The sequence below is a fragment of the Oratosquilla oratoria genome, chromosome 24 (assembly GCF_046742065.1).
Source record: "Oratosquilla oratoria isolate Oo_2021 chromosome 24, ASM4674206v1, whole genome shotgun sequence".
NCBI classification, from domain to species: domain Eukaryota; kingdom Metazoa; phylum Arthropoda; class Malacostraca; order Stomatopoda; family Squillidae; genus Oratosquilla; species Oratosquilla oratoria.
Genome location: NC_134800.1, coordinates 2649708 through 2676215, shown reverse-complemented (window position 1 = coordinate 2676215; position 26508 = coordinate 2649708). Strand labels below are relative to the sequence as shown.

Sequence of the window (26508 nt, the reverse complement as noted above, 5' to 3'; positions counted from 1 at the left end):
GGCCGTGTGTGACTGTGGAGGGACCACCGCCTGTAGGAGGCGAAGAAGGAGGAGGAGGAGGAGGAGGAAGCTCCCGTCCCTCACTCCTCCCGGTCCCTCTTCGGAGGCAGAGGGCAGGCCACCAGGCTGTCATCGTCGTGGCCCTCTCTATCTCTCTCTCTCTCCCTAGTCGACCTCCTCCATGCGGGTGGCGTCGTCCTCGTCACCCTCGAGGGGCGGCATCTCCTCGAGGCCCAGGTTGTCCTCGGCTGGGGCGGGCGTCGCCTCGTCGTCGTCGATGCCCAGACCCAGCTTGACCATCCTGCACAAGGTCCACGTCGTCCAGGAGGAGGAGGAGAAAGAAAGGGGGAAATGGTTAATATTACTCCGCCGTCATCATCATTATTGGCAGTAATAGAAGTAGCTTACCTTTTATTCTCATCATTATCGTTGTTGTTGTCACGTTGACCATCATGACTTATAATATCAACAAATCGGGTGCACAGTCAGCAACGAAGGGTGAGGAAAGGAGAGGAGAGGAAAGGACAAGGTAGGCCTGTTGCCGAGAGGTCCCCTTGCACAGGTTGGACCCCTCGGGCAAAGTGAGGCACTGTAGGGGGGGGGGGGGGGTTGGAGGTCCTCCTCGAGCTGAGGCAGTCGAGCTCCTCCTCAGAGAGACCTGGGTGAACTCCCCTTTGCCCTCGGGAAGAGGAGGAGGAGGAGGGCGTGTCATTTGAGAGATCCCTCGCAGGAAGGAGGATGGAGGAGTAGGGGGAGGAAAAGAGTCAGACCCGAAAAGAGGAGGAGGAGGAGGAGGATTGCCAGGCTGGCCGGCACGGTTCACCCTGCATGCACGACTCACCTGTAGATGCGCGAGGCGTGGACGCCCGGGTCCTCGAGGTTGAACCCGGAGGAGAGGAGGGAGGTCTCGAAGAGGAGCATGACGAGGTCCTTGACGGACTTGTCGTTGCGGTCGGCCTCGGCCTTGATCCTGAGGCTGTCGATGATGGGGTGGTCCGGGTTGATCTCGAAGAGCTTCTTGGCGGCCATGTAGCCCATGGTGGCCGTGTCGCGGAGTGCCTGCGCCTTCATGATGCGCTCCATGTTGGCCGTCCAGCCGTACTGCGAGGTGACGATGCAGCAGGGCGAGGTCACCAGGCGCGTCGAGACCACCACCTTCTCCACCTTCTTGTCCAGGATGTCCTTGACGATCTTGCACAGCCCCTCGAACTTGACCCGCTGCTCCTCCAGCCGCTTCTTCTCGTCGTCGTCGTCGCCGCCGTCGGGGAGCTCCAGTCCCTCCTTGGTCACCGACACGAGGGGCTTGCCGTCGTACTCCTTGAGCTGCTGCACGCAGTACTCGTCGATGGGCTCGACCATGTACACCACCTCGAGTCCGCGCTTCTTGACGCGCTCCACGAAGGCCGAGTTGGAGACCTGCTCGCGCGTCTCGCCCGTGATGTAGTAGATCTGCTTCTGGTTGTCCTTCATGCGCGACACGTAGTCCTTCAGCGAGCACATGTCGTCGCCCGAGGCCGAGGTGTGGTAGCGCAGGAAGTCGGCCAGCTTCTTGCGGTTGGTCGAGTCCTCGTGGATGCCCAGCTTGAGGTTCTTGGAGAAGTTGTCGTACAGCTTCTTGTAGTTGTCCTTGTCCTCGGCCAGCTCCTCGAAGAGCTCCATGGCCTTCTTGACCAGGTTCTTGCGGATGACCTTCAGGATCTTGTTCTGCTGCAGCATCTCGCGCGAGATGTTGAGGGGCAGGTCCTCCGAGTCCACCACGCCCGTCAGGAAGTTCAGGTAGTCCGGGATCAGCTCCTCGCAGTTGTCCATGATGAAGACGCGCCGCACGTACAGCTTGATCTTGTTCTTCTGCTTGCGGTTCTCGAAGAGGTCGAAGGGCGCCCGCCGGGGCACGAAGAGCAGCGCCCGGAACTCCAGCTGGCCCTCCACGCTGAAGTGCTTGATGGCCAGGTGGTCCTCCCAGTCGTTGGTCAGCGAGCGGTAGAACTCGCCGTACTCCTCCTGCGAGATGTCGTCCGGGTTCCTGGTCCACAGGGGCTTGGTCTTGTTCAGCTCCTCGTCCTCCGTGTACTTCTCCTTGATCGTCTTCTTCTTCTTCTTCTTGTCGCCCTCCCCGGCCGCCTTGTCGGCGTCCTCGTCCTCGCCCACGTCCTCCACCTTGGGCTTGTCGTCCTCGGGGGGCTTGGCGGCGTCCTCTCCCTCCCCCTCCTTCTTCTTCTCGGCGGCCCCCTCCTCCTCCTCGTCGTCGTCCACGGGCACCTCGCGCTCCCTCTCCTTCTCGACCAGGAGCTTGATCGGGTAGCCGATGAACTGCGAGTGCTTCTTGACCACGTCCTTGATGCGCCGCTCCTCCAGGTACTCGGCCTGGTCGTCCTTCAGGTACAGCACCACCTTGGTGCCCCGACCCAGGGGCTCCCCGTCGTGGTCCGGCCGCACCGTGAACGAGCCCCCGGCAGCAGACTCCCACACGTACTGCTCGTCGTCGTTGTGCTTGGACGTCACCGACACGCGGTCGGCCACCAGGTAGGCCGAGTAGAAGCCGACGCCGAACTGCCCGATCATGGAGATGTCGGCCCCGGCCTGCAGGGCCTCCATGAAGGCCTTGGTGCCGGACTTGGCGATCGTCCCGAGGTTGTTGACCAGGTCCGCCTTGGTCATGCCCACGCCCGTGTCCAGCACCGTCAGCGTCTTGTCCTGCCGGTTGGGCACCATCTTGATGAACAGGTCCTTGCCCGACTCCAGCCGCGACGGGTCCGTCAGCGACTCGTAGCGGATCTTGTCCAGCGCGTCCGACGAGTTCGAGATCACCTCTCGCAGGAAGATCTCCTTGTTGCTGTAGAACGTGTTGATGATCAGGGACATCAGCTGGGCGATCTCCGCCTGGAACGCGAACGTCTCCGCATCAGGCCCACCCTCCGTCGTCGACATCGACTCCTCGTCCGCTGCCGGCGCCATCTGGTAAAGACACAAAGAGGCACGGTCATGAATAAGTAAACAGAGAAATAGATACTAGATCAACGAATGAATATAGAATGAATAGAAACAAATAAAGAATGATAAACGAATAGATAAATGTAAAAATGGATAAATATAGATAAGTAATAAATTAATATAAGTAGTTAATCATAAATAGATACATATGTAAACAGTTGAAGACAAAGATGTACAAAGGCACAATAGGTTACAATAATTTACAAACCAAAGCCTACCGATGGGAGACCTTTTGGCCCATAACGAGGCCAGACTCAGACAATAGGTAAATCAATCAATCAATCAATAGATACGTAAAGAGGTCAACAAACACCATAGCAAACAAACAAATCTTTGTAGCATTTGTCGTCGTTTGTCATTTACCAGATTCTCTACTAACAAAAGTTCTGTAATAACACAGAAGAATGAAAATTGATGTTGTTCTGCCTTTGCAAAAGAGAACATAAGAATGAAAGAGACCATAAGGCCTACACTAGGCAGTTCCATGTCCATGACCACCTGTCATCCCCATCCATAAAGCTGTCTAACCGTTTCTTAAAACAATCGATAGTTTCAGCGCTCACTACTACATCATGGTTACTAAGTCTATTCCATTCGCTAAACACTATTGGTGAACCAGTTCTTGACTATTTCCTTCTTAAATCTAAATTTGTCCAATTTAGTAAATCCATTACTGCGAGTCCTGCCCTGTCGCCTTAATATGATGACCTTGATTGCATCACCCGTGATCCACTTGAACATCTCTATTAGATCATCCACGCACTGTGCGTCTTCCCAGAGAACAAATTTTGGAACAAAGTAAGGATAAAATGCAAAATCACGCGACTGCATCCTAATCATGTATAGCAGACCAGACAGGGGTAGCGCGGGAACGGGCGAAGGGAAGGGGATATGGGGGTAGCGTCGACTATAAATACACAACGACCTGCCGCCCCTCTACAAGCGACTCAGTACTCTTGCCTAATCCCAGAAATAAAAACTAGTCTTCTAAAAGATAACAAGCCTTACGAAGGCGAAGGATAAAAATAAATAAAATAAAATTGGATTTAGAAACACATCTGAGAAAAAAAATTAAGTCACGAACTTCCTCTTTCATGGTCGAGTACGGTGCCTTGAGAAGTGACTTTCCCTGGTCGGGGAAAGTTGCTAAAAGTGGACGATACTCTTCCTAACCTTCGCGTCGTGGTCAGGACTCGAACTAGCGCGACTGACCCCCCAACGGTTAAAAGAAGTTACTTCGTGTTAGAACCAGACAATGGTATTCAACTCTTAGATGAATCAAATTGCTAGGCGACACTAAAAAATATATATCAAGTTTGCCACGGCGGTAGCAAGGTTATGTTCCTCTTGTCCATTAATCCCATAATCACACACGTCCCTTTGATTCCTTCCCCCACGTCAATTACGAGACAATTCCCCCTCATCACTTTGTCAGCAACACGGAATGTCAATAATTTTGAATCACTTCCAGACACCAACAATTTTCTTACTTTGTTTCACTAGAAGTTTCTATCACGTGTGAATGAACTGACTTGAGGTCTTCGACTTGTTTGGTTCCTGATATCCTCTCAACGTCTGAGCTCGTCTGCCAGGTGGCAAGGGTTTATATAGTAAAACGACTCAGCCTCCATGGTGCCAGAGGCATCTATATAATCAATATTTCAAATCTACCAGACACCCAGAGATGAATAAAATTTTTAGAAATATCTCATTACAATTTTAAAAATTATAACTATAGTTTGGATCGTTTTGTCTGAGATTAAAATTAAACCGAGCAGTTTACAAAACCATGGGCATCTGGAGGCGTGGACTCCGCGAGTCGTCGAAGGTTCTTGAAGCATCTCGAAGAACGTTTGCCGGAAGTTGGAGGGAGGGGATGGGAGGAAGAGGTGGGAGGGGGGTCTGGCGAGGGAAACCGATGAAAGCCGATGACATTTGGCCGTACCACGAGGGCGACCGGCGAGACTATAGACCGGCAAGGTACAGACAATAAAGCTGCACCTTCGTTCTGGGTCGACCGGCCCCAACAGGAAAAATATTTTATTATTATTGCCCTCTACTGAAATTATAACTTATTTTAGTCTTCCTGTTATGGGAGATAAGTGGACCTATACTTATATAAAGAACATAATGTGTTAACACCATTAAGAGGTTAATATGAGTGCCGTACTGCCGCGTCAAATCCAATGATTAAAAGTCAACTGAAAGCACGGTATATTTACTGTTGGGAGGTAATATTTACATTTCTCGGAACTTTATTTTAATAGATAAGTACATTTATTTGTTTGGTACTGGTGTTTTCGCTGGAATCGTTATTTTATTTATTTATTTATTTTTACCTGCTACCCTCTAATGTTTCTTGTGTGTGATGTCAAAGTCACGTGATTGGTTGCATCTCTTCATTCATGCACTTGCGTGAAGTGTGCGGTAAAAATCCGTTTTTAGAAGACTGGCACAGGTCTTTGTTACAAATTCAACCTTGCTATGAGACCATACTCTCTGCTGATGCAACTATTTGGCAAGCTAGCCAGCTTGCACGCTGCACGATCCGTGTAGCTTCAAGGCTTCTCTTTCTCCCCTCTGTTCACTGTACAGCCGGATTCCAATTATCCTTCTCTAAATGCATGGCACTTTGATCTCTGCATACTTGCTCTATTGTAAAAATGTCTGATTTTTATCCTTATTATAACATTCATAGATTACAAGAAATTACATAAATATTTATCTTGCCATCCATTCCCAGATGAGAATACAAAACTGTCAAAGAACTTTGAAATCTGGCGTAGTCGTCCCGGAAATTACGCTTGCCGTACGTATTTTGAATAATTGCTTTGAATTTCAACATCTCTAAACAACTGAGATCTACATGGTTTTCTTCACCAAGTATTTTTATTCCGTGTGCTTCTGCATTGATTCAGCGTAACAACGGTGTGTTTATTTCAACTCTGAAGTAATCATAATGTAGGTGAGCGAATATATTTGAATTAGGTCTGTGGTGTAACTCGATTTAACACATATTAAATATTTACCTTATACTAATGGTCTAGACCAGCACGAGTCCACATATTTCCCTAAATTGGATCACAAACTCGAAACTAATAAAGATTAGCAGGTGTTTTGCTTAAATGTGGGGCTCGTGAGTAAGTAGGTTGACAATTCTTGCTCTACAGTGACATGACCTAGAATGGAGTACATAATTATAGTTTTCTTTCTTGGTAGGCTACAGTGCTTTCTTTATTGGGTTGGATGGTAGAAGGGCATACCGAAGTGTGATCGTGGGGTTGAGGATACGTAGAACTGCGGAAAATTTTAAAATACCTTAAGAATTTGTATGAGATGTACAACATTCAGTGGCAAACTTCAGTTTTTCACGCCCATATAAACGAAATGCGTCTGTGATAACCTATATACGTGAAAATATAAGTTTCTGATTTTTCGACGGAGAGATCTTAAGCTGAGCTCAAAGATGATGCCACTACGAACTGGTCGTGAGCACGGAAGATAATTTTATGAAAATAATGTAACCCTTTTTTAATTTTGAAATCTGATCAGCCATTGCCATTTCCCTATTTCGGGAATTATACTGTCCTCATAGAAGTAAGGGAAATTCCGCGCCAGTACCTGAGAATTGTGACGTCATAGTCGACCCTCTCGTGTTTAGCACTGAAAAGTAACCAGGCATACTTGGAAGTACGATAGGATTTTAATCATTTTATTCTGCCTTTAGGCAAGGTGTATGGAATGGCATCAAGCGAGAAAATTAAGAGGGGGCAAAGGGAGTAATTAAATAGCAGTGTAGACTTAGGGAAGGAAGAGGGCATATAGATCACATATTTGCAGTCATTAGAAAATACGGAGCTTTTGGCAAAGGGTAAAGATGTTTGAGTTTTCAGTTTTGAGGTGTATAAGAGTGTAGATAGAGACGTTATGGATTGTTACAAGAGTAGTAATGCTGGTGCGAGGATCGAGAATGTGGGGCTGCGCTTTTTTTAATGTATATTATGGTATTTGTGTATACCATAGTGTATACGGAGAGGGGGGGGGTCGCTGATTTAATGAAGCGACCGTGCTGTCTTGCTGCATTGCTTTTGACACAGGGCAGTGAGCGAGATGCATAGATGACCCGTCATCCAGGAGTCAAGAGGGAGGGAGTGGAGTGGGTGGGGATGGAATGGATGGGAATAGTTTTTGTGCCTTTGTTTTTGGCTACCTTCCTTGTAAGCAGGAAGTAAACACGTGGGAACAAGCTGAGGATTAGAGTTAGTAAGAGCGTGGAAGTGGGAGATGAGCCTGTAGTTTATGGAGGACACTGCGCTTGTAGCTGAACCTGAGGGTAGACTGAAGCAGGATATGGCTTTGAGATTGTGCGTGAAAAAAACAAAGCCAAAAGTAAATGTAGACAGAAAAATGTAGTTACAAGATGTTCAAGAGCTGATGGTGGCGAATTAGAGATTTTAAAATGACGGGAGGCTGGATGACGCAGAGAGATGTATATGTGACTGCATGTGGTATTAAGCGTGGTGGAGGTAGTTTGAACTTTATTTTAACAGCGCTTCTATTACCATGGATCATGTGAAGCTTTCATAAGTTATGAGAGGTAAAGGCGAATGAAAAGGAGCCAAATGCGCTGGAGAAACGAAAAAATTTATGCATATACTTTTACGTCTAAATCCCCCTTCACCATAGAACTAGTTTTAGTTCTACGTATGCAATACGGTACTGGCAAGTGTCGACGCAATTGATATGGGGACATGACAAAATCCTTAGACCAGTCATGCAACATTTGATTGAAAAAAAATTACATGTTGATAAATACAATGAAAAAACAAAATCATAACTGCCCCTTAGTTTCCTACCCTCATGAAACATTTTTAAATCTTCAGTGGAATGCATTCCAAAGCTTGAAGAGCACGTTAGTGCTACTATACGAGACCTTCCCATTTTACGAGGTAGGGGTCGGCCAAATCCAAGTATATACGACTTTTACCAGGGTGGTCAACCCTTGGCAAACTATTTATTCTGGCAGACAAACCCCCAAACCTAAAACCAATAAATCTCGTTCTTGACCATTGGTTTGGTGCCACAGGAGATAAAGGGAGGTCCATATTTTCTTATGCAGGATTACAAGATTCCCCATTGGCACGCGTATAAAATGCAACAGAACGGGCCTATTCAGATACTTTTGTTAATGTACCCCAATCCTGACCTACGTCAAATCGTTGTCGCTACAATCTTTGGTCCTAGTCAGCCCCTACACTGCTCGGATCGGAAAGAGCATGGCCTGCCAGCAGATGCGATCTCTCAAATCAGGTTTCACACCCACCACTCATACTCGTGGCGAAACCCGTAAAAATATTTCAATCTCTCCTTTGCCTATCACCCTGCTCATACTAGTGGCGAAACCCGCAAGAATATTACAATCTCTCCTTTGCCTATCACCCTGCATATCCATGCAATCCAGTCTACTTCCCGTGAGCAAGTTTTTTGAAATTACATTCCTACTGAACCCCAGCAATGTACATTTAAACATTTTCAAATCTTTTATGCAAACGGGATGCAATGTACTACGATGTTGTTGCAAGAGAATTGGGGCAAAGATTCATTCTTCCACATTTGAAATACACTTTCACTATACAACTTTCTGGTAAGTAAAAACTAAATTTCCGGTTTCTTTTATTAACTCAACAAAAACATGTACTTTGGTTTTTCATTCTTACCTTGACCTTGGTCAAGCCAGTTATAAATTAACAGTATTTCCTATGTAAACGGTGAAAATAAAATGGAATGATGAAATTACATAATGGAATGAACGTAGATCTCCTACAGAAAGGGAGTTGAGAATGATTTATTTAGTCCACTTCTTCCATACGAGAAGCATCTTCCTCATCTTCAAGTGGTGGCATGTCTTCATCGGCAGTAGTTTCAGAAGTCTCGCCAGTTTCACCAACATCGACATCATCTTCGTCAATACCAAGGCCAAGCTTAATCATTCTGTAAAGAAGTTAGTCAAGAGTTAGGACCAATCTGTGCAACAGATATAAAAAAAAATAAGAGATAAATGATCAGATAAAGCCATTATAATCAGGAAGCTCATGTAATAAGCGGAGTAACGGCAAACATCACAAATACGGGCTTGTACGTAACAAACTGAACCTTACCTGTAGATTCTGGACGCATGGACACCTGGATCCTCCAGTGTGAATCCTGAGGAAAGGAGAGCAGTTTCGAAGAGGAGCATGACCATATCCTTCACAGACTTGTCATTCTTGTCAGCCTCAGCCTTCTGCCTAAGTCCCTCAATAACTGAATGCTCTGGATTGATTTCCAAATGCTTCTTAGCTGCCATGTAGCCCATGGTTGAGGTGTCTCTCAAAGCCTGGGCCTTCATGATTCTTTCCATGTTAGCCGTCCAGCCATATTGAGAGGTGACGATACAGCATGGCGACGTGACAAGCCTATTAGATACTACAACCTTCTCCACCTTTTTGTCCAAGATATCCTTCATGATCTGAAAGTAAAAAATAAGACACATTAGAAAACAAAAATTAAAATGTTCATTTTCTTCTGAATAGATGTAGCAATCAGTGCCATGCATCCATTTCACAAGAATGTTTTCATATTTCAAGTGTCAGCATCATGTACAATCTAACTAAAATTGTAGGTAATAAACCTAACACTTACTTTGCAAAGAGGTTCGAACTTGGTCTTCAAATCCTCGAATTTCTTCTTCTCATCTTCATCTTCTGGCAACTCAAGACCCTCCTTGGTGACAGATACAAGCTGCTTGCCATCATATTCCTTCAGCTGCTGCACACAGTACTCGTCAATTGGCTCCACCATGTAGATTACTTCAAAACCACGCTTCTTCACCCTCTCGACGAATGCGGAATTAGCAACCTGTTCCCTGGACTCTCCAGTGATGTAATAGATGTGCTTCTGGTTCTCCTTCATGCGTGATACGTAGTCCTTCAGCGAGCATACTTCATCACCAGAGGCAGAAGTGTGATACCTAAGGAATTCTGCAATCTTCTTGCGGTTGGTAGAATCTTCGTGAATTCCCAATTTCAGATTTTTAGAGAAATTGTCATAGAACTTCTTGTAGTTATCCTTATCTTCTGCCAATTCTTCAAACAATTCCATACCCTTCTTTACAAGGTTCTTACGAATAACCTTCAAAATTTTGTTCTGTTGCAGCATTTCACGTGAAATATTGAGAGGGAGGTCTTCAGAGTCTACAACACCATTAAGGAAGTTAAGATATTCTGGGATAAGTTCTTCACAATTTTCCATAATGAATACTCTTCTTACATACAACTTAATCTTGTTCTTCTGCTTGCGGTTCTCGAAGAGATCAAAAGGTGCTCGTCGTGGCACAAACAGCAATGCACGGAACTCTAGCTGACCCTCTACACTGAAGTGCTTGACGGCAAGATGGTCTTCCCAGTCGTTGGTTAGAGATTTGTAGAACTCTCCATACTCTTCCTGAGAGATGTCATCTGGGTTACGTGTCCAGAGAGGCTTAGTTTTGTTCAGTTCTTCATCCTCTGTGTACTTCTCCTTAATAGTTTTCTTCTTCTTCTTGTCTTTGTCCTCTTCCTTGTCAGCTTCTTCATCTTCACCTACATCCTCAATCTTGGGCTTGTCTTCTTCCTCGTCTTCACCCTTCTTTTCCTCCTCCTCTTCCTCATCATCAGACACCTCCTGTAAGGTTTCAAATCATCATTATTACCTGATAACAAGTAGAGTACTATACCTTAAAACTTGTAAAAAATCAGTGCCATGGAAGAGAATCATACCCAAATCCAAAGATTGAGTCATGCAACCCGAAACCATCATTTTCCAAGTATTACAAATACTCGAATCATACACCTTACCTTGTCTCTCTCCTTCTCGACGAGGAGCTTGATGGGATAGCCAATGAACTGGGAATGTTTCTTGACAATCTCCTTAATGCGTCGCTCTTCCAAATACTCTGTCTGGTCTTCCTTCAGGTGTAACGTGATTGTAGTGCCCCTGGGCATTTCATCATGGATTGGCTTGACGGTGAACGATCCACCAGCAGCAGACTCCCAGATGTATGGCTCATCGTCATTGTGCTTTGACGTGACCGTTACCTTGTCTGCCACTAAGTATGCAGAGTAGAAGCCCACACCAAACTGACCAATCATGGAGATGTCAGCACCGGCCTGGAGGGCTTCCATGAAGGCCTTAGTACCAGACTTGGCAATGGTACCAAGGTTATTCACAAGGTCGGCCTTAGTCATACCAATTCCACTGTAAAATAAGCGAAAATGTTAAATACTGGCAAGCACACTGAAGAGAACGTAACGTTTACACAGTTGTCAGTTATACTGTTCACTTGCATACCAGTAAGTGGGTGTCGGACAGCAGGCAGTGTGTCCCCCAGCTTACCCTCAGACGCAAATTATTTCATCACGTCAAGCAGTAACAAACCACCATTACGAGTTACTCACCTATCGATGATGGTGAGCGTTCTGTCGTTCTTGTTGGGGACTAGCTTGATGAACAGGTCCTTTCCATTATCGAGCTTAGAAGGATCAGTTAGGGACTCGTAGCGAATTTTGTCCAAGGCATCGGATGAATTAGAGATCAACTCTCTCAAGAAGATTTCTTTGTTACTGTAGAAAGTGTTGATGATGAGGGACATAAGCTGAGCAATCTCCGCCTGGAAGGCGAAGGTCTCAACCTCCTCAGTCATGGTTTCCTCCGGCATCTGCAACACAAGAATAGATTTACAACTTTTGCTAACAAAACAGTTCAATCTTAACACAAAATCTACAATTTTGTAATATCCCCCAATGAAAGCAATAGCTGTTAACATGGAATTATGTTTATATTGCAGTAGCACATGTTAAACAAGTTACAAGTTTCTGTAAGGTTGGATTTCTCTCATCCAAATGTATTATATGGGACATTCCTTGTTGACCACGCATAGGATTTTGGGGCAATTGGTTCCCTTCTAACAAAGACTGGGAGAGCAAATCAATATGCTATTTGTAACTTCAAGATCTTATAAGATCAATGGGGAGGGCAAAGGATGGATGAAGAAGACGAATGGATGGATAGAGGAAGAGGACGGGAGGAATGAGGAGAAGGGATGGAGGAAGAGGACGGGAGGAAGGAGGAGAAGGAAGTGGGAGGGCATAGTGCGATAGGGTTTTTTTTTTCCTTATTGAATGAAGTTACAAGGATATTGGAGCGCATTATTGTTAAAGTGGTCCTAAGGCACGAATTAATCATCTTCATGTACGCGCGCGCACACAAGAGTTATATACGAGCTCTCTTCCACACACGGGTTTTATACGAGCTCTCTTCCGGGAGGGAAACTGCTGTAAATGGGAGTCCCACACGCGATCCAATTCGTAAGTTACTCCAAGGTTTACTATGCGAGGATATTTGTCATATCCAACGCATGTATTCCATACCTTACGCCCCATGCTTTTACAACACTTGCACTTTAATACGAACACAACTAATATTTACAGTAAAATTCTATACACGGACATCCCTGGCAAGTTATTGAACTCTTACATGAAGTTATAAAGTGTACGTTGACAACACTTAGCATTACCTAAAGATAGTATCACAAATTCGTTGCAATTAAAATTAAGCTTTCAAATAACGAAATATTCCCTATATATATTCAGCCAACGTTTGCGTAAGTTTCATGTGCCGGTAACCCGGCACTCCCATCGGAGTACGCATCCACTTGCCGACAATATCCCACCGAAATTGGTATTCGTACAATACTTCACAGCACTGAACAATAACGAAATCCCAACAGAAGTAAACAACACGCGTACTTTAAATGCTCATTACTCACCTTAATGGAATGTAAAAATAAGTGGAATGCTAGAAATTCCGGGAGGTGGACGAACACACCTCCTGCTCAGTATCTACAACGTGAAATGCGCTTTCAACGCGCTCAGTTGTCTTTTATAGTGCTGCGTCCCGCCATCTTGTATTCCTCCACCAAATCGGCTATATTTATTTGTTAATCTATTATAATCTAAGATTTATACCAATAATGTGTATAAAAGAATCTAATTTTGTATTTTTAATCATTATATAGGCTTACTTTTCTTTATATATTCGTCTTATTATATGAGTATAGTATAGAGCAAAATACTAGTTTCAGGAAGAAGAGAAAGACAACTGTTGTTCGTCCGAACGTTCTGGAAGGTTCCAGAAGTTTTGGCGGGCTCTATTGATTGCACATGGCGAGTAAGCCAAATAGCCAATATGTATTTTTCACGTTTTTTTTAACATAGACGCCTTTTCCACGAAATACATAAATATCACTGGATACACTGGCTTCGAATCATACTTATGTAATAATCAAGTCACCAAAATTGTGCTTAATCAATGAATTATAATTATTTTTTTATTTCCTTATTAACTCAAAATCGCTTTTAGATATATAATTGGAGTAATTAGCTCTCCATATATATGTTTAAGGTATATAGTGTTCTTTGAAAAGTAAGATGTATTTCAGAAATTCCTGTTTTATTCCATACGCAATCCATATGAATTCAACAATTAAGATTAAAATATATATTACCCTGTTTTGTAGTACTTTCTAATGACATGTAATAGCACCAATCCAAAATGTTCGTAAAACAATGTAATTAAACCTCTATTGTACTGAAAATAATATATATACCCTATTAATCTTTTGCCCATAAACCCAAGAAAGGATTTGTTACAAAGAAAAAACCCAACACGTAATTGTAATTGATCTTATGCATATTTCAGATATATACAATTAGATTTTTCGACCATACCGATTTCGTGCAAAATCCAAATAACGTTTATTCCCTTCTAGATTTTGGATGAAATCGTCTAAATATCGATACAAAGAAACCTAAATTTCAAGAGGTGAACTAGGATTAAACAAAGTTTAATAAATTTCAAACGATATGTTTAAATTAGATTAATTCCCTGTTGACAGTAGCGGGCATTTGCTTCCTCTTAGTGACGTGAGGTGGCAGTCGACCTACTCTACTGTGTGCCGCTGTCTAGGATGTAATAGCATTTTCTTGTACATACATACATACATACATACATACGTACGTACGCACATTCATGCACACATACATACGTACGTACATTCATGCATACATACATACGTACGTACATTCATGCATACATACATACGTACGTACATTCATGCATACATAAATACATGCATATGTACATCCATGCATACATTATACATACGTACATTCATGCATGCATACACACGTGCATCCATGCATCATACATACACATTCATGCATACGTACCTTCATGCATACATAAATGCATACATACGTACATTCATGCATGCATACATACGTGCATCCATGCATCATACATTCATGCATACGTACATCCATGCACGCACCATTCATACATACACCATTCGTACATATACACACGCACGTACGTATGTACATACATTCATGCTAGCATACATATATACATGTACGCACAAATACATATATACACATATTCATGCATGCATACATACGCCCATACACACACTCATATATATATATATATATATATATATATATATATACATATATAAATATATACATATGTATCACAGGTGAGAAATGTAGTAACACATTTATAAATCACAACTAACACCACAGTCGGACGCAACTCTTTCTTTCGTCCGACTGTGGTGTTAGTTGTGATGTATATATATGTATGTATATGTATATATATATATATATATATATATATATATATGTGTGTGTGTGTGTGTGTGTGTGTGTGTGTGTGTTTATATATATATATACATATATATATATATATATATATATATATATATATATATATATATAAATATATATATATAAATATATATATATATACGTACAGAAAAGGTAGGTGAGAGGTCCACGCCAAGGGGCGTTTATCTGCGGCCGAAGCCGTCGTCTTTCCCTGTTGCGCTTGAAGAGATAATTAATAGTTGCTATTGAAAACCGGAGAGGAGTTCGGGATTCGAACCCACATCTAATTGAATGCGAGACCTTTCCGCTTCCGATGACGCCACTGGATGCAACTGTACATACAACATATATATATATATATATATATATATATATATATATATATATATATATATATATATATATATATATATATATATATATATATTAATACTAAAGCGATAACCATTGTAGTGTCTTCTAATCTTCTAAAAAATAGTAATCAGGATGTGTATCAATACGCTTGTGGGCGGAACAATTAGTCGACTTCCTGATGGAGCCAAACAAATAACGAACAAGAGAAAACATCGATGATAAATCCCAATTGAAGATACACAACACTAATATCATTCATTCAACAATATAATTATTTGTGTATAATAATAATAATAATGATATTAATGATAATGATAATAATAATGATAATAATAATTGTAACTTCAGGCAGGTTTGATCACTTTTGTGGTCAATCGAATGATCATGTGATTTGTATTGTGAGGTCTTATCTTATGTGACATGTGAGACCATCCCGTGACATTCAAACGGGATCCCACGAGCGTTACTCATTTCCTGTAAATTGCAACTAAGTAAAAAGAGAAAGAGAGGGGGGGGGGGAGAAAGGGAGGCAAGGACGAATTGAATTAGAGAGAGGGGGGAGGGAGGCATGGGAAACGGGGTTTTCATAATATGGATCTCATCTTAAAAGGACATCTTTATTTTATTAAAAAAAAAAAATTATTCACCTGAAAGTGGCAAGCGTGTAGGTTCAAGTCCTGATAAGAACCGGGCCGGGGGGGGGGGGGCTGGAGGTATTGTGGGCAATACAACGGTTAAGGTAATAATGATAGAAATAATTGCAATAGTAATAAATATCATATAACAGTGAATATGTTACCTTCTCCAACAGTCCCCCAAAGCGCATATAGTACATAGGGCAAAGGTGGCGGCTTCGGCCGCAGTTACTCAGCGTCTCCTGGCGTAGGAAGCACTTCACCTTCTATCAGACCTGATACTGAATTCGATTAGATTTAGTTTGAGTTTTGTAATCAATAAATAGATATTCAATAAGTCGATTATCCCTACAACTGCCGTTTCTTGGCATCCTTTGGATTTTTTTTCTTATTTATTTTCTTTGTCCCACTGACCTGGTGACCCTCTTTCGTCTTGGAACAAGAAAATTTCCGCCAGTTACATCCATTCCCTTTAATGACCTGATCAATGCTATCAAGTCACCTTTCACCCCCCCCCCCAGTCTTTCCTAATGTGTACACATACGCGCATATATATATTTATTCTACGTATGCATATACATACGCCTGAACGACTAGATTATTCTCGAAGTTCGATAACGCTTCCTCTGGAGGCCTGAAACGTCTGCGCAGACCGCATGTGTTCGTAGGGCTGGGCTCACCTCGTGGCGGGCGATGTTATTTCCCGCCAAAAGAGTTGCCAGGCACGCCTCCCGGTCGTCCAACTAGGGATAAAAAATATATAATAAACAAACATATCAATTAAAAATTGACTAAATGCGTGGGCGAAGAAAATAATAAACGTCAAAATGAAAATAAAAAAAATTGTTTCCGTGATCAAATCAAATTAGAGTATGTGCAGGGAGATATCAGAGGTTGAATAAAGAGCATAACACCAAATCAATTTGACAATAAGTGAGGACACTAAACGTCGTCCTTGTATGAGGAAAAGCAACATAGACAGTAGGAATCCCATGTGGTGATTGGAAACCTTTCTATTGATAACAAAATGCGGGCAGTAAGCGATCATCTGTATTGTGGCTCTACCACGCGCGTCTGTTTCGACAGCTGATTTAAGCCACGTCACAATAGTGGAAAGAACAAAGATCTACCATGAAGAAACCACACGAAAACCATGCTTTTCATGCTGAGTATTATATAGCTTAAGAACACAATGGTTTTTTATTACAGTGGAGCTAAGAATAATGGAGAAATAAATATATGAATATAGAAATTCTCCGCAATTCACAACCATGCATCGCGCGTAATCCAGCGACCCACACCCTACCCAGCATGCATCATTGTTTCTGAGAAACCTATCCCCAGATAGGGATTTTTGTCATTAGGGATTTGTATGTAATGTAGCCTTTCTTATTGTATTTGGCAAATTGTGTATTTCCATTTCACATTTCTGTGTACATCCGTTCTTGTTTTACCTTCAAAACAAAAGCCATACTTTTTTCTGACCATATCACAACGTTATAATCACGAAACTAGGGAATTCATTGCGAGTTTCCTCCGAGTCTTACATTTGAGGAAAATCACAAAGGCAATGAGAAACTATAGACCGAAAACTTGATTTTGTTACGACACCATGACAATGTCGTTATAATAGCCCCATATGGATCCCAGCATATTAATTAATATTAACGCGTCAATGTCATTATTGCACTAGGGTATCACATGTGGAAACTAGGGACTTGTCCTCATATCTGGGGATATCTCTGTGCTGGTATAGGGATTTTTTCATTGTGACGTGTGGGACTGGGACCTCCGGTCTGATGCATTCCTATTCAAGGCACAAACCGGATAAGCAAATTCTCCTCTCCCTCCCTAAGATGGAATCACGGAACGTCTCCAGTCGTTCTATGGTTGACCTTATGCTGTAGAGTGTATGTGCAACACGACATGCAACTGTGATCGACGACACAAGCATTGTCATCCCTGTTGTAGTTATGGCCACCTTCCACTAACAGGAAGGCGGAAGTTGCATTAACCAGGAAAATGGTGGACATCCTTATGGCCTGAACTATTTCTTTTGTCGCAATAGAAGAAAATATACTGCACTTCATATATGGACCTAAACACTATCTCAATTAGTTTCAAGTACAATAGATTCTCTTTCTCAGCTTGGGTTATAATATACTCTCCCAAAATTAGTTTTATTCTATTCAACACGATAATTCTCCCAATATCCATCAATTTCACACCTGTAGATATTAAACAAACTTGAAAACCAATGGCGGGTATAGGGTGTGGCCAGGGATGTTCATTCCTGGTATGTTATTGGTCACTCTTGTAGCCACCCCAAATCAGATTTAGATATTTTATGAAACTTAGAATATTTTTCATCGGCCATACTCAACTAAGAAAAAGAAAAGTATAAGATATATGGTGTAACGAGTCGTATGGAGAATCTTCCCGCCTTGTGAATCCCATCTGTTTTCATATACTTATGCACAACTTCCCCCAGCTCTTCTCAAATTAAGAATTTACCCCTAATCCAATATGAAATTTAACCTTACCAAATCTGGTTGATTTAGGTTAGGTTATCCGCAAGCTTAATATTCAAAATATTCCTCCTAATCTAACGTAGTTACCATCTCAACACTATATTGGTTAGTTTCTCCGCTAAAGTCACTAGAGCCAAAATTTCGTACACATATATTTTCGCAAATTAACATGTATTAAAATTAAATAAAAATCCCTATTACAAATATTGTAATATTATAAAATGTAAATTTCTTTTGTGACTTTGCAAGGAATATCATAAGTTTTCTCATTGGACTAAATGAAATCGCCAAAATTTTGCGCTGACACCTGTCACAAATGTCACTGGTTTTTGTGTATTGACTTAGTATTTGGGGTAGGAACAATGATCATAGGTTTCCGTCTCTATATCTCTTTTTGTCAAACTTCCCCTTAAACTATTTTATGTTGTTGGACGGGATGATTTTTTTCTATTAAAAACATTACGTATCTATTTGGAATGTTGAGCTTTCCTATTATGTCGATGAGTAAGCTGTCTTAAATTTCATCCCGTATCAAGATTTTTTTCATTTATTACTTTTTCTGATCTAAATATCATCGTGTCACTTCCCTTTGTTCTTCCAAATATTTTTTCGCATGTTTTATCTGCCAGTTGTGATACAATTTTGGTTACCGCTACATAATATTTTTTTTTCGTGTTTTGATGTAGTTCTTAATCATATTGCAGTTCATCCTACTAAATTATACCACATTAATATCGTTATAAATTAAATTGCCTCTTCCCCTTAAAAGGGAGATGACTAGACAAAGCATGCACCAACCCTTCATCCGTCCTTTTCTTCTGGTAAAGCTGGAGGAATTATGAGTCTGTATACCAATTTATTTTAGCATATTCTATCAGGCTTGTAAGATGATGATTAGTGACAACATATCTTAACAAAGAAAGGAAAGCCGTTTGGTTTTTCCTTATTTATGCAAGTCCCTTCATCACTGTCCTGTACGCCGACAAGTTTTGCCGCTCCACACCGGACCGATTTCGTCAACTGTCGAAGTTCGTTCGAGTGAAAACGACTTAAGTTGCAATATATATGCATTTATTATCTACAAAAGTCAGATTACCTTTGCGCCATATATTGATGAGCTAAATGACAAACTGATCGAAACTAAACTTATACAAATATTAGACACATTGTTATTTTTATGGAGGTCTAAAATACTGTAATCGAAGTCACTATAAAGCTATTCAAACTCGCATATGACGAGTATCGGACCGTGAAGCAGATGTTAGTTGTCAATTACTAACATTTTTACAACTTGTGACGACTTGTATATCTTATTCTGGCTGCCACCAAGCGATATAACTCCCCAATGAAATATTTTATCCCGCAAGGTTATTTTTTTATTCAGTTGAAGGATTCACCCGACATGATGAAAATTTTGATTGGGTATACTCTAACTCCGACTTGGGTTTCTGTTTGTGGTTTTACTTTTTTATCGACTTGTTTCTTTTTCTTTCGTGTAATAATGTTTTTAGATTCTGCCAATTACATTATCTTGTGTTACAGTGGTATAACATAACATATCTGATTGAATCATAACGTGAAGTTATACAAAATTACAGGAATTGTAACGTAACGTAAAATTTATTACAAGGTTTCAACTGAGATATCTAAGATTGGTGGGGTGAACGACATCTCAAGGCACTCTCGCACTTATCTAACCTGTGGACCATTTTTAGCAAAAACTCCCAGACACCCAACTATACCTGTTATTCTCAGATAGATAACACAAGCATGTCCCTCACGAACATCCTTTTGTTTTCTCTTTCCTTCACACACACACTTTTAACACAAGTTAGAACCATAAATGGATTTAATGTTATGTGTGAAATTATGAAAGTAAGAGACATGATCCCATGAATGTGCACATTTAGGTAAATACCATCTCTCGGAGATCCTGTGAGTAGGAAGCCTCTGGCTTTTATTTAAGCTTCTTCAAGAAAGACGTTTAGAAGTGTGTGTGTATCTGTGACTCATCTAGGCCCGAGCAGCTTGCAAGTAAATTGGCAATCGCTGGCAACTGCATGCACATTCCATGATTGTTCATAGATGCGACTGTGTTTACATATAAAAACACAAAATATATCTACATTTTTTATATTTCTGTTAGAATAAAATTTATGACTAAATTATAGTATAAGTATAAAATACTACACATTAAAACAGTATTATACTTATAAAACTTGCATTCAACAATGTCGACAATATTAGTTTGTTTTCTAAAGCAATCAGCTGTTATATACTATTGCCTAATCGTCCTGACGCGGATTACATATATAGAGGTTGATAGGTGTTAACGAATTTGTAGACATTCAAGGTAAGACATTTTCATTTTAGCTTTATTAGGGATTAACGTAATTTTGGTAACCCTAAACTTTAATTCAACTTGTGAATTAACGCAAGGTAGTTCCAAGTTTAAGAACAAAAGTATTCATGCTCAATTAGTGATTTAGTCAATAGGAAAAAATTCAGATAATATGTCATATGTCTAATTGACAGGTACACTTGCATTTTAAGGGACTCTTAATGTGTTGTTTAGTTCAGCAGTATACAGTGAGTGCATAGAATAAGACCAAAGATAACACATAGTTACATAGTAAGAAAATACTAATTTTCTTTTTGGTCATTGAGTAAATATTAAGTACAGAAATAATTTAGAATATCAATATGAATTGTCTTGTGCTTAGATTACTAAAAGTAGGAATGTAAGTAATAATATTGCCACTAATTCCATTGACTGAAAACCCACAGCCACACAATGGTAAGCAAATGTCGTGTGGCTATTCCATAGTTCTCTCTTGAAAGAATTTTTTTACCTTACGTTACCTTACGTTGATACTGGACGCAGGTCGCTTGACCTATATGTCCAGATCGGTGACCTTCGATTGGCCAGATGCAAAAATTACATCTTGGTCATCCTCCGGTAGATCTTCGCCGGGTGTGCCAGTAAATGTAATAGTTTTTTCATAGTCGTATTGTATTGCCTGTCTCTCCCAGTGCTTATCAAGTTTCGTTTCAAATTCTCTTATAGATTTTGCCTTTATGACACTATTTGGGAGGCTGTTCCAAGCATCCACATTTTTTTTGTTTTTGTAGCACTGTTAGATAGGTTGTAGGTTGGGTAAGGTAAGGTAATGTAAGATTAGGTCATCTTTCATGTAGTTATCAATTTGATAATTATAAATTCTTATAAATCTAATGAGTTTTTAGTTTTATCAATTTCATGTCCCACAAAGAATCCGTATGCTTTGACTAAGTTATCTTTTTATTGAAAACAATTACCCCAGAAAAAAATGGATCTCCTTCAGAGCACAAGGAAGAAATGGCAAGATTTCCTGCTTTCTGAAACCCTTTATGAACAAAAGTTTTGATAAATTGTAGTAGCTGTTTAAAGCAACCAGTTTGTGTATGTTATGATAACAAAATGAATCTTGCAGAATGGCGAGCAACAGCAATCAGATGCCACGCCTTGACCTACACAAGGACAGTAAGAAACTGAGTCGGGCTCAGCTAGACTACATGAGGATCATCGAGCAACAGGTCAGGAATGTACTTTTGTATAGAGATGTAACCCAGTTGTTAAAATACTTCTATATAAGACTTATTGACCCACTGTAGGAGAATGCGATAAGATGGACAGAAATTCTGTATATTTCAACCACTGTCTGTGGTCCTCTTCAGCAGAATGAAGAGGACCATAGATAGTGGTCGAAATATACAGAATTTCTGTCCATCTTATCGCATTCTCTGACAGTGGGTCAATAAGTCTTAGTGTACAAATGTGCAACCACATTAAACCTTCCTGATACTTCTATGTTTTGTTTGCTCCAGAGGTCATCAATCACATTTTGCCAAGAAATATATTCCTTTCTTTGGGTTGTGTGTCTTGTCTACTGGTACATACATATACCAAAGGCTTTTTCCCCCTTACAAGGGATGTAGTAAAAAAAATGTATAAAAAACACTCCCACCCATTCCATCCCCAACATACTCCACTCCCCTCTACCTTCTTCCCTCCCTCTTATCTTGGCACCTCCTGGATGGCAGGTCATCCCTGCATCTTGCCCACTGCCCTGGGTCAGAAGTAGCGTCTTTGGGTAATATGATGTGGTTTAACGTCACAAATTCCCCCCTATCGGAAGGCTAGGACAGTGCCCCTCACAGAGAGCTTTGTAGCATGGAATTTAATGAACCATGCCTTTGGTTCAACTTCATCGGTGGCAGGATTCAAACCGCCATCCCCTTGACCTTTGCCACGAGTAACGACGCCCTAACCCGTTCAGCCAGCGAGCTTCCTTCACAATATCTCGTCCATGAGTGATTTTGGGCCAATGCAGCGACTGTTGTCAGTTGCCTGGGAGCCACAGGTCATGTAAGAGACCCAGGGAATGTATTGACGATAGATTAATTGTAACAAAGGAGGATGGCTGAGCTTCCGCTTAAAGTTTGTTGCAGTTTTTTTTAATTTGCAAGAGAATGATTAAGCGTTTTCTGCATATGCATTGAAGAAAGCATGAACCATTTTACTTCAGATAGCTAATCAGTTTTGGTTGCCTAATCAGTTAGTCAATCCATCGGCCCTTGTCTCTTGCAGAAAACCCGCAGCCTCCAGGATATTGGCAACGGCTCCTGGGCAGGACCACAAGTCATTTAAAGAGATATTGTGTTGTTGTATAAGGATTGGTCCTCCATGGTGTGTACAGCTGCAGTGCCATACTTAATCAATTCTTATCAGCTGGGATTAGATACATATGTATCTTTATCATCCATGCTCAGTTTTTATCTATAGTTAATTAGTTTGTGAGATTTTTACTGTTTTCATGGTGTGTAGATATGGATGGGGAATGGGGGGGGGCAAGGGAATGTGTGTGAATGATATTTTGACGCAGCCTAAAGGGATTTCTCCCAGTCTTATCTTTTTCTGCATGAGTGGATGGAGAGAGGGGTTGCTAATTAAATGAAGTGGCTTTGCTGTGGATGAACTGTGACTTACTACATTGCTTCTGTCCCAGGGCAGTGGGCAAGATGCAGGGATGACCTATCATCCAGGAGGAGCCAAGAAAAGAGGGAGGGAGGGATGGGTGGTGAATGGGAGTGGAGTATGTTGGGATGAAATGGGTGGGGGTGGATTTATGCCTTTGACTTTGGCTACCTCCTTCATAAGGGGGGGAAAGCTGTTCGTATATGTATGTATGCATGCAAATATGTTTTTAGTGTATTTTGAATGAGGGCTTATAATGATATATGAGGTTTCTGAAGTTAGCTAGCTTTTAATCTTTATGGTTAGGTTACCATTTGCTTTTAAGATTTGTCATTCATTGTTATCATATGTTCCTTGCAGTTTACTTATTACAGATGTTGCATTGATGCATTTACATAGTTGTAGTATACAGAGTATGTACTGTACTATGTTCATCTTTAGTAATTCTTGAGTGATAATTTTATTTATTTATTTGTTTATTTACAGAATTTAGAACGTGTTCGCCGTTTAGCCAAACAGCGCTCCAACAACATCATGGTGGGATGTCTGCTAGGTTTTGGTGTTTTGGGCATCTATGGTTACTCCATATACTCTGTCAAACAAGAAAAATTCCTTGACGAATTGGATTGATCAGTTACTTTTATATATTCTAAGGAAAGTTTTCATACATTTCCGCTACTGTTTGTAATAATGTGCTGATAGACTGTATTTCTTTCTCTTCAAACTATTTATTGGTAATGGAAAAGGGAAATTTGTTGTTGAAAGTAAATTCAGTTTGACACAATTGGAAATGTGAGAGGAAATTTTGTTTAAGTGACATGGGTTCATTATTGGAGGCTCTGCGTTGATACAGCCGATGAACATCCTAATGTACCCCTGTTAAGGACTGAATCAAGATTCAGGATTGCCTGTATTTATTCAGTCAAAATTTATTCAGAGGTATAGACTTTGAGAATATGCTGAATCTTGGGGTTTTACCTTGTCAAATCTATAGATTTGTAAGTGATATACCATGTTATAGTCGTTTATATAATTGAACTTGTAAATAATAAATTAATCTTTTCACATATGTCATCTTTTTATCCATAAACTTTTGCATTTGTTGTCCGTGTTGTTATTTTGTTGGGGGGGGGGGGTAGTAATGGTTGGGGTGATGGGGGCACTGAGTAAGAGAGGAATGTCTGTTGAGCAAGAAAGGGAGAAGGCAGGAAATAGGGATGAGTGGAGAATGACTGTGTATGGATGATACTGTTATGCAAGGAAAGGAGGGATGTGGAGGTAGGGAGTACTGTGTGAAAGATATTTCTCGTCTTCTCGTTTTCTGCATGAGGTGACGGGGGTTGCCAATTAATTGAAACAGCCTTGCTGTGGATGTGCTGTCTTGCTGCATTGCATTTGACCCAGGGGAGTTGGTGGATGTAGGGATGACCTGTCATCCATAAGGAGCTGAGAGGGAAGGAAGTCAAATGGATGGGAATAGATATGTGCCTCTGACTTGGGTACCTCCCTTACAAAGGGGAAAAAGCTCTCTGTATTTAGAATATAGATATAGAATAAGGGTTTCCTGCAAAATGGATATCGAGGGAACCCTCTCCCTCCCTGCTGCCAATCTTAACCTCTTCACTCCGGGGCACATCGCACGTCTGGCAGCATTAGCTGCCCGACGTGCAATGTTGCATCATAATAATCGCATAGTAAAAGATATAGTCAGTGCTCAATCGTTTGTTCTCTTTCACCCGTGTATTTTGATAACCATAGAAAATTGATGAAGCCAGTTTAGAGAGAATGGAGATTATGTAGGTACGACTACAATAAATATAATCAAGATGCCGACGTCGGCATCATCGAGTACCCACTTGCTCCTCATGCCACCTACATAGGCGTCACCGTATGGAAGTGGTTAAGAGCCCATCAACACCCTCACCTACAGATGGAAATACAACCCTGTCTCTGGGCTTGACCTAGGATTTCTATCATATTTAATGATGGACTGAATATCCCACTATCAGAGAAAAGAAAGAGATTTGAAGATACATTGCAATTACTAAGTGTGATCCTCTTCAGCTTAAAGAGGATCACAGTGATCGCAATAAACACGTACTCAAATATCTTTCTTTTCTCTGATAGTGGGAGTTTTCATTCTATCTTACCAATGCATTAGACTACTCGCTTGTGATATTCAACAACATTACCTCCCTTTTGACATACAAGAACTCTGGAACACGCAAATTAATATAGTGTAGCGATACTACTTTCCTATGTGAGTGTTGATTAATGTAAACAAGTTCCACCAGAATTGAGACTCCTTGTCTAGTCATATACCCCCCTCCCCCCCTCTCAAATCACTGGAACCATTGCCGTAACCATGCCCACAGTGCCATTTCAGTTGCCAGTTACTTACTTTTATTCTGCTGGTCTTTGGGCCACTTGGTGATCCATAACCGCTTTTGAAACGTCTCGCCACGTCTTTCGGTCCTGTGCCACCTCCTCCTTCCAGTTGCCAGTGCTTCATATAAAGTAAGCAATGGTGTTGCTGCTGCCAGGTAGGTATGTATGTGCACTGCTTGGCCCCTGGAGTGCCTGCACATGGTTCCCCATGCCCAAACATTGTTGAACGCACAAACTGGTCAAGACCATACAGCGTTCTCTTCACACTGTGTAGTGTACTACTTTGAACACCAAATCCTTTATCTCCAAGACCTGGGAGATATCAACTTTCTTGGCCAAATCTTCACAAGATGAGTCCTCAATGTATGCAAGGTCAAGTCAATTCTCGTAGAGATGAACTGGAGGAACTTCTTCAGGAGCACCACTTCAGCCGTCATGTGGATGTCTTCAAAGTCCAGCATGTAGTTGCAGAGGTCCATCTTTTCCCACAGTTCTCTTAGGAGGACATCGCCATTTGCTGAATTTCAGGAGATGCCCACGGTGAAAGGACCTTTCAGGAAGGGCTGTGCCAACATATCCTGAAGGAGATATGGGGTGGTGATTTGATGCTGAAGGAAACGAATTGATAAATTGCATACACAAGCATGTTCCATATAATTTACATATATCGGAGGCTTTCTTCCCCCATACACGGGGTAGCCAAAAAGAAAAAGGCATAGAAACCACTCCCACCCATTCCAGACCATCCCAATATGCTCTCATCAACCCTATCTCCCGACTCCCTTTCCACCCCTTCTCTCCTCCACATTTCTCACTCGATCCAACCTAGTAACCTCAACCATATTTCT

General features: G+C 41.4%; 3 protein-coding genes across 4 annotated transcripts in view; 1 reads left to right on the top strand and 2 right to left on the bottom strand.

Moving 5' to 3' along the window:
- Positions 1 to 4635, bottom strand: part of LOC143038373 (heat shock protein 83-like) — a 5031-nt gene extending 396 nt beyond the window's left edge. Inside the window, exons 1-3 of the mRNA XM_076207445.1 lie at positions 4482 to 4635; positions 842 to 2955; positions 1 to 301 (exon numbers count right to left, since the gene is read on the bottom strand). The exon at positions 1 to 301 is cut by the window's left edge and continues 396 nt beyond it. Of these exons, the coding sequence (XP_076063560.1) occupies positions 166 to 301; positions 842 to 2955 (2250 nt within the window). The 5' untranslated portion in view covers positions 4482 to 4635 and the 3' untranslated portion in view covers positions 1 to 165. The remainder of the gene's footprint in view (positions 302 to 841; positions 2956 to 4481) is intronic.
- A 4016-nt stretch (positions 4636 to 8651) lies between these two features.
- Positions 8652 to 12967, bottom strand: LOC143038374 (heat shock protein HSP 90-alpha-like). The gene is made up of 6 exons (XM_076207446.1): positions 12836 to 12967; positions 11466 to 11725; positions 10866 to 11265; positions 9673 to 10692; positions 9150 to 9499; positions 8652 to 8982 (listed from the first exon to the last, which is right to left on the bottom strand). Exons 2-6 carry the CDS (start codon positions 11723 to 11725, stop codon positions 8841 to 8843), a joined length of 2172 nt encoding a protein of 723 aa, XP_076063561.1. The 5' UTR covers positions 12836 to 12967; the 3' UTR covers positions 8652 to 8840.
- Positions 12968 to 20136: 7169 nt separating this feature from the next.
- Ccdc56 (Coiled-coil domain containing 56) lies at positions 20137 to 24337 on the top strand. Of its 2 annotated transcripts, none has more exons than XM_076207443.1 (3): positions 20137 to 20165; positions 21729 to 21831; positions 23759 to 24337. In XM_076207443.1, the coding sequence occupies exons 1-3, from the start codon at positions 20152 to 20154 to the stop codon at positions 23900 to 23902; spliced, it is 261 nt and encodes an 86-aa protein (XP_076063558.1). In that variant the 5' UTR covers positions 20137 to 20151; the 3' UTR covers positions 23903 to 24337. The 2 variants fall into 2 exon arrangements, with proteins under 2 accessions (XP_076063558.1, XP_076063559.1); XM_076207444.1 differs by lacking the exon at positions 20137 to 20165 and adding an exon at positions 20447 to 20608.
- Positions 24338 to 26508: the final 2171 nt, after the last annotated feature.

Bases quoted from the DNA above. Each gene is read 5' to 3' on its own strand.
- LOC143038374 (XM_076207446.1), bottom strand. From the start codon at position 11,725: ATGCCGGAGGAAACCATGACTGAGGAGGTTGAGACCTTCGCCTTCCAG. The intron at 11,266-11,465 runs GTGAGTAACTCG...CTTATTTTACAG, and splicing joins ACGCTCACCATCATCGATAG to TGGAATTGGTATGACTAAGG. The intron at 10,693-10,865 runs GTAAGGTGTATG...GAAACCTTACAG, and splicing joins TCGAGAAGGAGAGAGACAAG to GAGGTGTCTGATGATGAGGA.
- Ccdc56 (XM_076207443.1), top strand. The intron at 21,832-23,758 runs GTCAGGAATGTA...GTTTATTTACAG, and splicing joins TGAGGATCATCGAGCAACAG to AATTTAGAACGTGTTCGCCG.